Here is a 17,317-nt window from a genome sequence, read left to right on the forward strand (position 1 = left end):
AATTATAATACAAGGAAATATTTCTATATTTGTGAATGACGCAAATTCTTGTGAGTGGCAATGAGCTAAGTTGATAAGGACTGAAAGATCTTATAAATCTGTGTAAATAAGCAGAAAGGAGGCAAATGAATGTATAAAATATACATATGAGTTATGTCGCAGTGAAGGAAAGGGAACCATAGTTACTAAAGATTATCCCCTGAAAATAAATGCAGAAACTTCTGACAGCAAAAAGATGAGCCACTTTATTGAATCATGACATAACATTCCCCCAGAGCAGTAAAGCAGTACTTCCCACTCAACTGATAGTTTGACAGAATTGAAAAAGGTAAAAACCATCAGGATAAGGAAAAAAGTAATAGTATGAGGAAAACTGCTCAGGAAAAACAGGGAATTCTACATAGGACAAAGTAGGATACAAAGCACAAACCAATCAGGTCCCTTTGTAAACAGTTGCAGTGGTGGTAGTGAGAGCATTGACCACAGCATGTTAGGGACTGGAGCTAGCAGCTACAATGGTGGGTGTAATGAAAGCAGACTATTTTTGGTGCAGCAGTGGCAAATGAGTTTGTTTTTAACTGATACCAGTGGTGTTGGTCACAATGGTGGCACAAGTTTTAATACTGGCAAGAGTAATAGAAAAGCAGTAGCAGTTAAGAACTCTTTATGCTGCATTAACCATGTTTCAGGTTTTGTGTTGGGTGGAAAAATAAGTTAATAAGCACCAATCATATGTCCAATCCTGTAAAAGATGCAAGAGTACAAAGATGACTAGAATATGAATCCCATCCTTCAAGGACTCAGATTTGAACACAGGTAGCAGAAATGAGAACAAATAATTGCAGCAATGTGATAATTGTGGGGAAGAAATATATACTCGTGTCTAATGCCATAATCTGTTTTCTGCTGCTATAACAGAAGATTACACACTCAGTAAGTTATAAAGAACCTTCCTAGTTTGGAGGCTGGGAAGTCCAAAATCAAGGTATGGGTGGCTGGTAAGGCTGTCTTCCTATACCATAATATGACAGGAATATGTTCTTGCATCACATGGCAGAGCAAGGGCGTGTGTTGAGCTCAGTCATTATTCCTCTTCTTATGAAGTCTCTAATCTCATGGGGGGAGAGAGACACCCTCATTACCTCATCTAACTCTTACTTCTTAAAATCCCATTTCCAAATACTACCAAGATATGAATTTGGGGATTATATCTTTCAACACATGAATTTTGGGGGACACATTCAAACCACAGCAGATGGTCCAATGCAAAACAAGAAAATATATAATTTTTCTCTGACATATAGGATTAGATAAGACTCTATGTACACTATATAAAATGCAAGATAAATAAAATAAAGCATCTATCGCTGATCAGCCATTCTCTTAGCATTCTTTTAAGAACAAGTGTTGTAGGGTTTTTTCAATTTTTCGAATTCCCAAGTTCTTGCTCCTTTTGGATTAACAATTCCTTCTTCAATTTGCCTCTCTTATCCCACTTTTTCTATAAGCAGTAAGGAAGTTCCAAGCTTACCTTCAATATTTCACTTAGACATCTCCTCTGCTGAATATCCAGTTTCTACAATACTAGAACAAAATATAGTCACTCTCTTCACTTTATAAGGATTGTAAGGATTGCCTTTCCTCCAGTTTCCAAAAACATGTACCTTGTTTCTGAGACCTCACTAGAATGGCCTTTAACATCCATATCCCTACCAACATTCTTTTCAAAATTATTTATTTATGTACTATTATTATTAGGTACTGGGGATTGAACCCAGGGGCGCTTAACCACTGGGCAACATCCCAGCGCTTTCCTTTTTTATTTTGAGATAGGGTCTCCCTAAGTTGTATAGGGCCTTGCTAAATTGCTGAGGCTGGCTTTGAACTTGCAATCCCAAGGTTCTGGGATTATAGGCATGTACCACCACATCTGGCTATTTATCTATTCTCTAAGAATATGGAAGCTTTGTTTCTAGTTTCTTCATTTCTTTCTTAGCCGTCACCAGAACTGCCTTCAAAGTTCATATTTCTACCAACAGTTCTTTCAATCTTGGCTTTTTCTAGCATACACCTTAAAACTCATTTAGCTTATATCCATCACCCAGTTCCAAAATCAATTCCAGATGTTCAATTATATATTACAATAGTATCTCATTGGTGATACCAAGATTTATATTAGGATTCTCCAGAGAAATAGAACAAGTTATAGATGGATAAGAGACATATATAGATTAGAGAGCTATAAACAGAATATAATTATTTTATATTGCATGTGTGTTGTATAAGGAATTTACTAGCATGCTTATGGAAGCTGAGAAGTCCCATATCTATAGTCAGCAAGCTGAAGAAATCCAGAAGAGCTGATAGTGTTGTTCAAATCTGAAAGCTAGCAGACTCAAAACCAAAGAAGAGCCAATGTTTCAGTTCAAGTCCAAAGCAGGAAAGATCTGTGTCCAAACTTAAGGCAGTCGAGCAAGAAGCGATGTGTCCGGCTTTTTGTCCTGTTTTGGCCTTTAGCTGATTGGATCACAGCAACTACATTTGGGATGGCAAATTTCTTTACTCAGCTTGTCAACTGAAATGTTAATCTCATCCCAAAATATCCTGATAGATACAAATAGAATAATATTTATATCCAAATATCAGGGGATCCTGTGGCCCAGTAAACTGACACATAAAATTAACCACCACACCAATTATCTACTGGACTGTGGGAGTACAAGATGAACAAAGTTTCTGGTAACATGGGGCTTACATCCTACTGAAAGGTCATAAATAATTTCAAACATTGCTGAGTGGTAACAATGTGAATTAAGGAGAACAAGGAAGCGTATGAAGGGAGATATGAGTGACTAGAAACATTTAGCCTTATCATAGAAGTAGAGAGGTTCTAAAAACCTTTGGATTCAAGGATGCAATTGTAGTTATACTGTAGGAAAGGTATGTGAAATCAAAGTGCAGGGTGATACACAGAAGAGGAAGAGTATCTGGAAAACAAACACAGGGTTGAGGAAAGATAAAGGAAATAGGAAAAAGAAAAAATAAGATAAATGTATAGACTAAACGTTTGTGCCTCCCCATTGCAATCAATATGTTGAAATTCCAACCCCAGTGTAATATTATTAAAAGTTGGGATATTCAGGAGGTGATTAGTTGTTCTAAAAAATGCAGATATTTATTAAACATGTTATGTGTCACATACATTTAGGTGTTTTTATATTTCAACTGAGGAAGTGGCAAGGATATGAAGAGAAGAAAAACATAAAAAATTATATTAGAGAAATTGATCTTGTTGAAGACTTCACAGTTGATTTTCTGTTTACATGTGCCTATATGGGCATAATCATGTGCACTTGGGTGGGTAGGGTTGAAAACGAGGTTTTAAAAGGTTTAAGGTTTCAAGTGTGGGTCACTAATAAGGTAAGAATGACCTTTCATATAATCCTCTTTTTTCCCCTCATGAGAAAATGGGAGGGAAAAAAAGGATTATACAAAAACAAACAATGGGGGTGGGGGGAGATTAAGAGCTATATTTCTGACAAAAACAAAGCATCCAAGCAATCGTCTCAGAAAGTTCTAGAAAACATAATGAGGTAAAGAGACAAGTTGCATCACAAGATAGGTAATAGAGATTATCTGCAAAGAAATGGAACCTGAAGCAATGAGGTTTACTTTGATTACTAATGGAGACTGCAGACAAAATAACATTCTTATGAATTCCTATATAGAGTTGTGCTATCCAATACAATAGCCATTCGCCACATGAAACTATTTACATCAATTAAAACTAAATAAAATATATTTAATCATAGTAACTGCAGTTCAGCGCTTAGTAACTACATGTGGGCAGTGATTAGCATATTGGACATCATACATTTAAAATACTTAAAACATCACAGAAAGTTCTGTTGGGCAATATCAATCTAGATATTGGTCAGAGAAGGAGGAAATGACAGTGTATCAAGTACAGGGTTATGAAACAAAAAAACAAAAATGAATTTAGTGACTTTTAAAGTAGTAGCAGAGTAATTGTAAAGTTATAACAAATTTTGGATTCAAATGGGTAATAAAAAAGTAGAAGTAACAGGTACAGGTAATTCTTCCAGTAACTTTTCAGTGAAGATAAAAAGAGAATAAAACCTAAGACAGAAAAAGTATAGAGCTGTGTATAGATGTGCTCCATATAAGCATGTTTGTGGACTCAAAGGTCTGGGACACCCCCCCAACCCCCAATTCAGCTATCTATCTACCAACTCTACCAATCTGAAAGACTTTCATCAGCAATGAAAACTGATAGGGAAAGAATCATACCATTTTAAAAAATAAAGAGCCTTAAAACCCATCTGATCCACCCCTCACATTCTATAAAAAGCAAGGTTGCCCACAGTGATACTAAAAAGTTTCATGGTACTAAAATCTAGAATAAAAATTCACATCTTCCAAATCATCGTCCATTAGAATTCCTTCTTTTAGGGGTGAGGGGAGGGGGTGTACTAGGAATTGAATTCAGGAGCACTTAAACACTGAGCCACATCCCCAGCCCTATTTTTATTTTATTTAGAGAGGGTCTTACTGAGTTGCTTAGCACCTCACTTTTGCTGAGGCTGGCTTTGATCCTCCTCTGCTTCAGCCTCCCAATCTGCTGGGATTACAGGCATGCGCTACCACACTCAGCTAGAATTCCTTCTTCCTAAAATACAAACCAAAGGAGAAAGCTGTTTCTTTTGAGTTCTATTAACATACCAAAAAAAAAAAAAAAAGGTTAATATGCATAGAACTTCATTTTTTTAGAATAGTTTTACTTTTCTCCTTTAATAGTGAGAAAATCCAGTAACTACACCTGTCAACTATTTTGCAACAAACCTAAAAAAAAATTTTTTAAACTATTATCTAATTAAATTGTTACTGTAACCTTTCTGATACTGGGGATTGAACCCAAGAGAACTTTATTACTGAGCCACACACTCAGCACACTCAGTAATTTTTTTTTTTTTGAGACAATGTCTTGTGAAGCTGCTGAGGTTGGCCTTGAATTTGCAATCCTCTTCTCAGCCACCAGTCACTCAGGTGACATGTGCACTACTGAACCCAGCTGTTTTTACCATTTCAAAGCAGGGAAAGCATGCAACCAGTCAGCAACGTTGCAAAGCCAATAACATTATTAATTCTGCTCTACACTGCAATGAGAAAATTGAAGAGAAAATGGGAGAAAAGCAATGAATATGGAAGAGAATGGAATGAGATGTTCTTTACAAACTATGAAAGGAACAAGAATAAACTAATTTACAAATGCCTTTAGTAAAAATAAAACCAAACAAGTAAACCCTTCAGATAAGTATTACTTAATATAAAAAATGTTTCAAGAAATTCTAACATTGATTGCCCTCTGCAAAGGGAAACTGTGTGACTGAGGACATGGACTAGAGGTAGGCTTTTCACAGTAAACCTTTTGTAACTTCTGGAACTCAAGCATTATAATGTATCACCTTTTTCAGTAAACAAGCAAAAGATTTTTTTAAATCTTCAACGATTTAGTTCCTGCCAATAGTTTATAATTACTAGCAACCTACAATCTTCCAAAATGACATAGAAAATTGAAATTTTAAGACAGAAAAACCCCCAAAAGGCCAATTTTACCTGAAGAGACAAGAGAATTGCCATTTGGAGTTAAGGGGGATCAGGAAGGGAGAAAATAGATCATCTCTAACAATTACTATTTTATCAAACCAATTCCACTGCTATTATTTTTAGCCCATTTTCTTACATTTGTTGCTAACAAATCCTGTTGCCTGAACGCAATTTATTTAGATGGAACCTACATGAAGTAAAAGAAAAGCAATGATCCTGAAACACTTCCAATTTAAGTATTTTTATTTTATCCAGTCCATTTTGGCACAACTTATTTATGTCCTTTCTGTCTTTGAATAGCACTTCTTTTATGTTGGGAATCCTCTTGTATTTAAAAGCAGAATGATTATAAATTTTTAATATAAGGCTTTGCAAGCCAGTATGCTTGAAACGGGAAGTCAGTTATGGATTCTCATTGTCCATTCCTACTTGTCTTTTTTTCTTGAAAATACCGTTAACTGCAACAACCTTGCAACGGTTATTTTCATATGTAAGCTTTTAGAGATATAAAACCTATGAACTGAAATCACATTTTGGGAAGGAGATAGCTGAAGACAGTGCAAAACAAGCACGAGGGTAGGCGGATCAGAGCGTTGGGGCAGGCGCGTGACTCCAGGGAGCCTGCGTGGGCTGGGGTGTCGGATGGGATCCTGCTCAAGACACAACCACATAAAGAAAGGCTGGAAGCAGGTGGGAAGCCTGGGGCCTCGCATTTCTGCCTACTCAGTTCCAGGGTCTCTTAACGACACACACGTCATTGCTTTCGTAACTGGTTCAGATTGAGACTCAAGGAACCCCACTCAACCCCTTTTGGACTGGAATCAACCTGGCTTTGCCGGTTTCAACCCAGTTTTTCTGCCCTCTGCTATCGCCCCCATAACCTCAAATTCATCCAAACTAAAATCTCGCTATGGTAGAGATTAGAAGATGGGCGACTCAGTAAGCTATTCAACCCTTCCCTCGCTCGTTTTTAATGTCCTTCCAATCAGTTGGTTTCCTCCACACGCGGACAGCAGAGCTAACGGCCGCGCAGGTCCAAAAAAAGCCAACGTGGCGGTAACGGGAAAACGGGATCCAAAACCTGCCAATCAGCTGAACAGCTCGGCCTACGCCCCGCCCACTGCCCCTGCCAACCAATAACCTCCACACTTCTTCCGTCTCTCTCGCCCAATCAGAGTGCCCCGCGGCGCGTACCCAGTGCTCTGATCGTCCGCACACGGCAAGCCCGCTGTATGCGCGCTCTCCTCCTCTCCGCTAGGCGAGCGGGCCATCTGTCCTTCCACCCTGAAGGTGGACAGGATGATATCTGCTACCACTGGAGGCCCAAGACCCCAGAAGTGATTCCCCCAAACAGCAGTGAGGCAAAAGGAAAGAGAAAGGGCTGCCCAGGAACGCCCACCGCACACGATTTCTCTCAACCCGGAAGTGATTCTCCCCTACGCCCCCCTCCACGGTTGAGAGGGAGGAGACCCAAAGCCAGGTCTGCCCGGCATGCCCTGGGCTTCCGGTGACCTCTGGCCCTTTCCTGCCGTCCGCTCTCGCTTCCTAGCGTGCTCTTTTGCTCATTGCTTTCCTTTACTTGGTCGGGTCTTCCTTTTCACACTACCTAGTGACTGTGGCTCCCGCGACTGTCAGGGAGGCAGTGGCAGAGGACACTCGACATGGCCGCCTCTAAGCCGGTGGAGGCAGCAGTGGTCGCAGCTGCTGCGCCCGGCTCCGGGAGTGGAGTGGGCGGTGGCGGCGGGACTTCGGGCCCGGGCACTGGGGGTCTGCCGCGATGGCAGCTGGCTCTGGCTGTAGGAGCGCCCCTGCTGCTGGGCGCGGGTGCCATGTATCTGTGGACCCGGCAGCGGCGGCGCCGGGAGGCAGGAGGCCGGGGCGACGCTAGCGGCCTGAAGCGCAACAGCGAACGGAAGACCCCGGAGGGCAGGGCCAGTCCTGCCCTGGGAAGCGGACATCCCGAAGGTTCCGGTGCCCACCTGGAAATGGTGAGAAGCTGCCTCGGGCCATAGAGGTGGAACCGAGCGGATGCAACGTTTCCTTGAAGGGTTGTGCCGGTGAGGGGGCTTCCTTCCCATCAGTTGGTAACTGCTAAGCGGCAGCACATGAATTTAGAAAATCTCGTTTCTGGCTGTTTTGTAGAGAATGGAGTAGCCCGAGAAGACAGGTTTTCGATATTCTTTGACATTTTCCTTTAGGTTTCAGAGGTCTTTTTTTTAGCTTCTCAGTGACACAGCAATTATCTCTGTTAGAGGTGGTACTGGGAACATTTGCAAATGTTTGTATAACAAGGAAGGAACCCAGATTCCAGTGATTGGTACGTTGTGACATGAATTGCTTTTGTTATTTCCAAGGCCTAGAACTAAGTTGAAAGAACCTTTTAATAACGAACCACTTCTCTCTCGAAGGTTTTTTCCTTTGGTGCGGGGGGGGGGGTGTCATTGGCAACTACCCCGGCAAAGGCGAAAAAATTGATTAGAAAGCTTTGTATATACAAAAAAAAAAAAAAAACCTTCCAAAGACTAAAATAGTGGTGCTATTTTCTTTTTGTGTTTTTTATTTTATTTTTTATTATATATTTTTTAAATCTACAGGAGTAAGTTCTTAAACTTTTTGGTTGCAAGCATCTTAGCCCCCCTACCACCCCGGAAATGTGCATCACCAAGCCTAACATGCTTAATAAACATTCTTTGATGTTGGGCCAAGCATTAGTCTCTGGTGAACTGCTTTGTATGATTTTGTGGAACTGACCATTAAATCCTTTTGGTATGTAATAGCTATGGAGAATTGGCCTGGCTGCTTAACAATGCCTGAATTGGGTAAGGTGGAAGATTTTTTCTGAATCTGGAGTTGCACAGTGGTAGTACCTGACCAAATCAATTCAGAGGAACTTATGCTGAAACAATTCTCAGTTGTATACACATGCAAAACTTTTTTTATACATAGGCAAGTTACACATATGTGAGTCATTTCCATTCCTTTCAGGCTGAAGGCATGTTTTTGCTAAGTAGTCAGCTTTAATGCAAGTTTTGATGTAGTAATGAATTACTACTATATGTTAGTCTTTTTTGGGGGGAGCATTGTGCTAGCCCATGCAAGAGCTATATGATCATTCCTATGAAAGAATGAAACATGGCCTATTTTTAATCAGAAAAGATACAATATAGGGAAGAACCCAGCTATGAAAACTAGGGAATGTCACTTAATATTGGGACCTCCACCACTGTTAGTTTGGAAAGTCATTTTATCTCCCTGACCTTACTATCATCCTAGTAGAACAAGAGAATTAAAATATTGAATCACTTATTTCGTTTAGCACTGAAAATTGATTCTCTGAATTAGTTATGTTATTTTCATGTTAATGAAATTCCCTGGTCATTTCCTACTTCATTTAATTTTAATTATAGAAGAACTGTAGATGAATGAAATGTACACAAAAGTACTCAATTCTCTAATAATCATTAAAAATAAAGATAGTTGTATACATAAAACTATGTTTTGACTTTTTTTTTATAGCTGCAACCAGCCCATCTCATCCCAGGATTCTATACCATTGGTATTCGATAGAATTTAGCAAATTTCCTTTCAGTATTTAAATTTCTTGAAATCCCCTTTTCCGTTTTGCAGCATTGTCTTCATTTTTTAAATTTTATAAGTAATATAATCTTATATAACTTTGTAATGTTTTTATAAAGAATTTTTTATTAATCTATTAAAATTTAAACTTTAAGTTTGAATTCTGGGTAACTTGAACTGCTTTAAAATTATTATTATTTTTTTACCAAAAAAAAACTGAGCAAAACACTTGGCATATACCATTGTTCACATGGTGGAATCTGGGCTTCTACATGAAATCTTGCTTTGGATTACTAGATTAGTAAAGCAACAAAAAGAATGTCATTTACCACAAATCTGTATGTTTTAAGTGTTGGTGATCAATAAATATTGAAAGGCTTTTTGACATTTTTTAAAGTAGTCTAGCCGTAGAATTAATATTAGATTATCTTAATATAACTGATCACTAATTACAATTTTTTATCTATGGTTGGAGTAATGTTTGAATAATACCTTTAAATTGATAACCTCAGTGTATTTTGTAAATGGAAAGTATTTGCTTCCAGTGATAGAAAAACTGACAGAATCCTGATACCTTAACGGGTATTTCTCCACCTGACCAAAACCTGTACTTTTTTAAGAGAAGGAAGGACAGATACTGTTAAGGGTCTAGTATCGGCAAATAGAATTGAAAAATCTCAGTTTTGTCTGTTGGCCTATGTTTGCTTTAATGTAAAATGAACAAATGATGTTTTGTCTTGAATTTGGGATTTTCATGTGCAGTGTAGGTTGTATTATCTTTTTTTATGGGATAGCAAAAACTTGCAAAGCAAATGCAATAGCTATTCATATTTGTTTTAACTAATGGGAATTTCAGGATATCATTAAAGAAAAGCATCTAATCATAGTTGATAATGTCTGAGATTGAGGTACTTAAAGTATTAAATTGAATATATTTATATTCCATTTTAAGACATTATAAAATTTGTCATTATGTGCCATTTTGCTTCAGTAAGTTTTTTTAAATTTGAATTATAGATTTTCATACCTGGAAGAGTTTTCTTTGAAGATCATCTTATCCATGGCACTTTTCAATATGGATTTGAGTTATCCTAGGGACTACCAAATATATACCAAGCATGGCATACAATCTTATCCCTCACAAAATGCTTAGGAACTAGCCTTCCAGAATAGAAAGGAGAAGACATACCTAAACCTTTTAATAAAAGGATCATTGACTTTCCTAAATGATCTGTTTCTAGTCATTTTTTTAAAAATTAGTATGGATCACCAGTGAGACTTATAATTAATTTTTAGTGAACACCTTTCAGTAACTATCCTTTCTTTATCCTTAGCAGTATTTCGCATTGTTTTCCTTAATAAATTTTGCTACTGAGACACTACATTTGCCTTATTTTTTTAAATATTCTGACACCTCCCTCCCAGAGTCTTTGCTTTTTCCCTCTCCTTTCTTAAGACTCCTTTCCAGTGTCTTTGTCTGCTTTTTTCTGTTTAGTGACCATCATGGTTCTATCATAATCATCACTTTTATATTCCACGTATTCCCTGGATATTGCTAGCCCCCCAGCACCTTTGCCTGTTTAGCCCTTACACATCAAGGGCTCCTTAATTTGTCTCTAGCTCAGACCTCTCATGAGGTCCAACTCAGAAAATGTCTTCATTTCATTACCTCACAATTATTTTACATCGTCTCCTCTTTTTCCTGAAAGTACCCCTTGTAAACTGATGCACCTTATCTAATTTTTCAAACCAGAACATGTCCTTCTTTTCTATTCTCATGTTCTCCACATCCAGTCTATAAACATACTCAGAAAATTTTGCATCATAAATGTCTTAAAAGAGCTGACTACTCCATTCCCACTGCTCTTATTTCTCAACTGAATAATTGCTCTTCTCTTTATTAAAGTAAACCTTCCCTATTAACAATTGCATCTGTGGAGTCAACTAATTGAAGATGGAAAATATCCAGAAAACAAACTGCACCTCTGCTGAACATGTACAGATTTTTAAATTGTATTTATTCCCAAAATGATACAATATAACAGCTACTTAAGTAAGACTTACATTTAAAGCGCACAGGAGGAGGTTGGGTATGATGGCACATGCTTATATTCCCAGCTGCTGAGGTTAGACCATCCCTGAGCAACACAGGGAGACAGAGGAATGCAAGAAGATGTGTGTTGGTTATATGCAAATACTATGCTATTTTATATAAGGGACAGGAACATCCACAGATATTGGTATGGGAAGTGGAGGTTATGGAACTGATCACCTGGGAATACCAAGAAACAACTGTATTGTCCTCTTATCTTTGATGTCTCCATCAGTCCCATACATAAAATGATTAAGAGGTTTTCCAGTGAAGATAAAATTCAAACTCTCTATCATGGTGTAAGACCATGATATTAATTCTGCTTTAATCTTCAATATCTCTTGCCACTTCCTCTGGATTCTGACCTTTGGATAGTCTATGAACACTGCCCGCTACCCTTTCTGGTCATTCAAGTCCCAACATTGAGACTTTTTTTTAAATACCTCTTTACCTAACCACACAACAGTGTAATTACATCACATCCTCGATTTTTTTCTTCCCTCACACTTATCACATGATAACAGGGTTGCCTATTCCTGTCTTGAGTACTATGCTCTTGAATCTGTGAAGGCTGAAACTGGCTGTCTTCTGTTCCATTGTATTCTTAGAACCTCACACAATGTCTGGCATGTGGCAGGTGTTCAGTGGAATGAATGAAGCTTTATTCTTTGAATAATATTTAAGGGCTTTATTGACATATTACATTCATCTGCATTTATCTACATGTATGTTTATATGTGTGTGATGTTTTGACTTAAAATTGTTTTTTTTACTTTATGACGATGTGAAAGCATCACTTTGAATTTTGGGTTTTTTTTTTTTTTTCTAGTCTAGTGATAGGCCCCACGATACTCTCTTGTGATACTGGGCAGTGACAGTGAACTGCAGTTCCCAGCCAGCCAAAGAATTACCAAAGTAAATAACTAGGACTTTATATTATACTCTATTATTAAGCTCTGATGTTTAGTAGCTTAGCTATATATATATATATATGTGTGTGTGTGTATATATATATGTATATATATATTTTAGCTGTAGATGGACATAATACCTTTATTTTGTTTTATTTTTATGTGGTGCCAGGGATCAAATCCAGTGCCTCACACATGCTAGGCAAGTGCTGTACCCATGAGCCACAACCCCAGCCCAGTAGCTTAGATATATTAAATGGTTTTTTGTTGGTTGTTGTTTTTGGTAGAACTGCATATTGAATCTTGAAGTATTCTGCCTATGAACTACACCCCCAGCCCTTTTTGTGTTTTATTTTGGATAGGGTCTAAGTTGCTGAGGCTGGCATAGAATTTATGATCCTCTTGCTTTAGCCTCCTGAGTAGCTGGGGGATTAAAGGGTTCCGCCACCCTGACCCTTTAAATATATTTTCAAATTATGATGGATTTATCAGGATATAACCCCATTGTAAGTCATACAGAGCATTTGTGTGTTTCACAAGTTTTTTTGTTTGTTTGTTTGTGTTTTTCAAGTTTTCCAGCTTTTGATTTTTATTCTCAGTTGATCCTGGATTCAGTATAACTGTCTTAACTCCATTTAGGTATACTTTTTTTTTTTTATTTATTCATTTGTTTATATGTGGTGCTGAGAATCGAATACAGTGCCTCACACATGTGAGGCAAGTGCTCTACCACTGAGCCACAGTCCCAGCCTGTCATTTAGGTATACTTTTTATGAATCACTTGATTTTTTTTTTTTTTTTTTGGTATGACCTATAATCATAATCCTGCAAAAGAAGCATTCTTATAAGTAGATTCTTCTCAGGTAAAGAGTACTTTGTATTATGATTCAGTAGGTGAAGCTGGTTGTAGTTTTTAAAATTTCTGTACAGGAGATGGGGATGGACATTCTAACTTAGGTTTGATCATGTAATATTATTTACTTATTAGCAGTAAGTATGGTTCATATAAAAGTAACTCTTGGTCTGTAGATATTGAAAGATTGTTTCTTAATCTGTAAGCTTTCCAGAATTGATTCATACTTCTGTAAAGCTGGGATTCAAATACAATATGCTTTATGAATTTGTAAATTAAGGGACTAAAAACCATTTTAAGAGCAACATTATGAAACCACATTATATATATTTTAACTAGATACAAATGATGAATATATATTACAAGTGATAACTATAGGTTAAGATAAGTTAATACCCATTTTATTTTCCCACATGGATTAATGTACCTAATTCTATCATTTTCTTTTACAATGACTATGTCATTAGCATAGTTTGAACACATGCTAAGACTTTATAGTAGTTCCTTTTTGCCAGATATACATCACTGAAAGCTTTCTGTAATGTAGTCATGTTGCAGGACTTGTTTTTAGAGACAGGTCCTTTTCTGATCCTCCAGATTTCCATATGTGGATCATTTTTCCTCCCTGTAGTACCTTCCTTACTATCAGTCATTTTTTTGTTTTAGAGCAAATTCTTGTGATTTTCACTGACTCTTATTTAGTGAACTTTGATTGTTATTACTTTGTATCCCACCAAATTTGTATGATTTATACTTCGATAACTGTAGCTTTTATTTCAAAATTTGTTTTTCAGAGTTGAGTTGCCTCTTTTAAATTTTAAGAGGTGGGGACTAGGTGTTATCAACAAATATAAATATTTGTTGAAAAGTGAAAAGACATTTAATCTTTTCCATTGTTTTCTTAGATATATTACCCGAGTTATTTTGCTTTTGATTCTATGTTTTACCCAAATAGTTTTGTATTTATGTGTAATTGTGTATGTAGTCTATTTCACGGGCCAGTAGTTTTCTGTTTGTCAGTGGTGCAATTTACTAATCACCTGATATGTGTTTTCTTAATGTGGATTGGGGTTTTAGTGTTTCGATGAGTGGTAGTTCATTTGAGAGCCTGCCAATTTACTTGTTTGCTTTCTGCACTGGTCTCTAGTATGTTCCTTTAAGATAAAAACTACCCTGTTGCTTGTTGTATAGTCAAGTCTCATCATCTGCAAGAGTCTGGTCCTGGTACCATCCGCAGATACCCACAATTTAACTATAATGAATGATGACAAGGAAAAAAGTTTGTACATGTATACTCAACCAATAGCTATCTTAGACTGAACTATATGTTATCAACATCATTGTGTTTTTCTAAATATTATCAATCCATGGTTAGTTGAATCCATGAATGCAGAGGACCAACAGAAGAGTGGAGGCACGCCAACAAAAATGAATTCAACTATACTTTTCACTCGTTCATTTTTTCCTTGGAGTTAATAGTGAGCAAGATAAATACCTGCGTTTGTTTCTTTTGTTGTACCAGATTGTGAATCTAAGCATTGTTGTGATGATTAAGATTCATATTTTTCATAGAATAAAACACAGTCATCTGTGCAGTGTGGAAGTACAGTTTTTAGTCAATCTGAGCTCAGATTGGTGGAATTTGAATCCAGCCTTGGGCAGATTTCACAATCTCTCTAGGTTATATTTGCCAACAGTGGAGGTTGTAATGACCCTTATCTCATATCTCTGTTACGGTATTCTTCTAAAGAATTTTTCAGAAGAGTCAGTTAATGATGTTTGCTTCTTCTGTAAATTTCAGGATCATCTGTAAAATTTGGCTTTGGATATTTGTTGAATTTATTAAGCAGAATCATGAAGATAGCTCTGTTGGCAGTTCCTTATTATGAGGAGATAAAGCAATTCAAATCCTGTATGTCTAATTTTCTAGTAAATTATTTCAAATAATACTTTGTATAACATAGTGGGCAGAAGAGAACAGTTTTTCTTTTTCTAAGTTGTTTATATTCGTACCAGTGTTCATAGGTTTTAAATTTATACCCATGTAGTATCTTTATGGATAATGAATACACAGAACTTAATCTTTTCAAACTGTTGTTTTGTTTTCTAAAAAGAGAATTTTTGTTGTTGTTGTCATCGTTGTTTTAATGTTAAAAGATGAGGTCTTACTGTATTGCACATGCTGGCCCTAAACTCCTGTCAAGCAATCCTCCTGCCTCAGAGTCCCAAGTAACTGGGTTTCCAAGCACACATCACAGCACCTGATGAGATTAGTGTCCTTTGAACCAACCAAAGTTATATGTGGGAGGCTCAAGTGGCTGTAGTATAATAACTGTATATGTAGAGTCTTGTATGCAGGCCATGTACTAGTTACTGGAGGTTTTGAAGAAGACAGGAAAAGGAAGACATGATCCAACTTAACTTGTTAAAACAGTTCTTCAGATCAGTTAGAAACTAATTTCAAGTCTCCTTAGTAGCTTTTGAATGGGGAAAATAAAGCACATGAAAAATACTAGTATTTCAGGATGTTCCCATTACATTTTAGATCATTCTGTCTTTGTTTTTTGTTTATAAAAATAAGCTTTCAAAATTTTCTTTGGGTTTGTTTATTTTCCAACTTTGCCCTTTAATTCGTAGCTTGAGAAGGTAGTAGGAAAAATGACTTTGAAAAGCAGTAACAAAGATTTCTCTGGGATGAAATTAAAATTTCTTCTATTGAAAAACTGGTAGTAGTATATTTTCTGTTTTGACTTTTGCCTTCAGAATGTTTATTTTAATTTCTGCCTGATTTTGGCCCTAGCATTATGAAATAGGATCAAGTTCCTGACATAGCAGAAGGCTGATGTTGATTGCTAAATGATCATTGTGCTAACCAACTTTTTGCTCTTAATTCTATCAGATCCAGATCAGTAGCTTTTAGGTACAATCCCTGCTGTATTGCCATTCTTTCTTTCTTTTCTGTTTTTTAATGCAGTACTGAAATTAAACCTGGGGGTGCTCTACCACTGAACTACCCTCCCACCCTTTGGTCCCTTGGTCCCTTTTTAATATTTTACATTTCAGTTTTTAAGCAGGGTCTTGCTCAGTTGCCCAGGCTGGCTTGAACTTGTGGTCCTCCTGCCTCAGCCTACCCAGTAGCTGGGATTACTAGGGTAAATGCACTCGTCTAGTTTTCAAGATTTTTTGGGAGGGCTGGGTAGAGCATGTGCTTTGCATAAGGCCCTAGGTTCAATCCTAGCATCCGGCCTCTAATTTTTTTCTGTTTATTTGTTTTATCCTGCTTTCTCAGATGTTAGTTTTCTATATGAGTTGGGTGCCTCTCTTTTATGTGTTGATTTTCCTTTATTGTTAGCTATTCCTTATTGTATGGTCTCTTGTAAGAGAGAGGTAAGGTATGCATGTCCCTTGTCCCTTGGTTAAAGGGGATCTTCACTCCATCTGGATGACACAACACTCTAATCTGACTTACTCTCTCCAGTGAAATGAGGATTGCAGAGGTGTAGTAAATGCAAGTTTTCCAACAGTAACCATTATTGTTGCCCCTCAGAAACTATACATAAGGGATTCTACATAAGGGATTCTCAGTTATCTTCTCTTGTGTTCTGTGGTTGTGTCTCTTGTCAGCTTAGTTCTAGCTTATTTTCATTGAAATGGGTGTCAAGGTTGCTAATTAACTTAAATTTCATAGCTTTGGGGAAATGCTTAAATCTATTGCAAATGGTAGATTTTGCATTTATTTAATTTGTGCTTTTCCTGGCTCCTTTCATGTTCCCATACTCAAGTTTTAAAATACACATATTTCTTGTTGACATTAGCTGACTTAAATTGTATGTTATACTATGAACTATGAACTACATGTCCTACATGTCCTTTTTTGTACACTGTACTTAAAAAAAATTATAGCTGTAGTGTGATACTAAAGAAGGTAAACAAAAGGTAAATGGAGGGGGAAATCAGGAAAGAAAAATGAAGTAAGAATAGAAAAGAACGAGTACAGTGGTACCTCCACCTCATCTATGTAACTTAAGAGATACCCTGAGCCCCAAGCAAGTTGGCTTTCACAGATTCTTTAAATTATTTTTGAGGGACAGTTGCTTTTGTTTCAGTGTTTACCTATTAGAGGTATATATTCTTCTGTAGTCCTGTATTAAAGTTAGATGATGTTAACAATCAAGTTTTGCATAAAAACATATCATAAAACTTTTGAAATTATTGATTAGAACTGGACAACTGGCTTTATCCACAGAGAAGTTTTCA

The 17,317-nt window shown here is 37.0% G+C and overlaps 1 protein-coding gene across 1 annotated transcript in view; it reads left to right on the top strand.

Annotated features, from left to right (window-relative positions):
* The first annotated feature begins 6,859 nt into the window (after window positions 1–6,859).
* Tomm70 (translocase of outer mitochondrial membrane 70) overlaps window positions 6,860–17,317 on the top strand; it is a 33,805-nt gene continuing 23,347 nt past the window's right edge. Inside the window, exon 1 of the mRNA XM_015478582.2 lies at window positions 6,860–7,616. Coding sequence (XP_015334068.1) covers window positions 7,290–7,616 — 327 coding nt within the window. The 5' untranslated portion in view covers window positions 6,860–7,289. The remainder of the gene's footprint in view (window positions 7,617–17,317) is intronic.

This window comes from Marmota marmota, unplaced genomic scaffold, assembly GCF_001458135.2.
Source record: "Marmota marmota marmota unplaced genomic scaffold, marMar, whole genome shotgun sequence".
Lineage (NCBI taxonomy): Eukaryota > Metazoa > Chordata > Mammalia > Rodentia > Sciuridae > Marmota > Marmota marmota.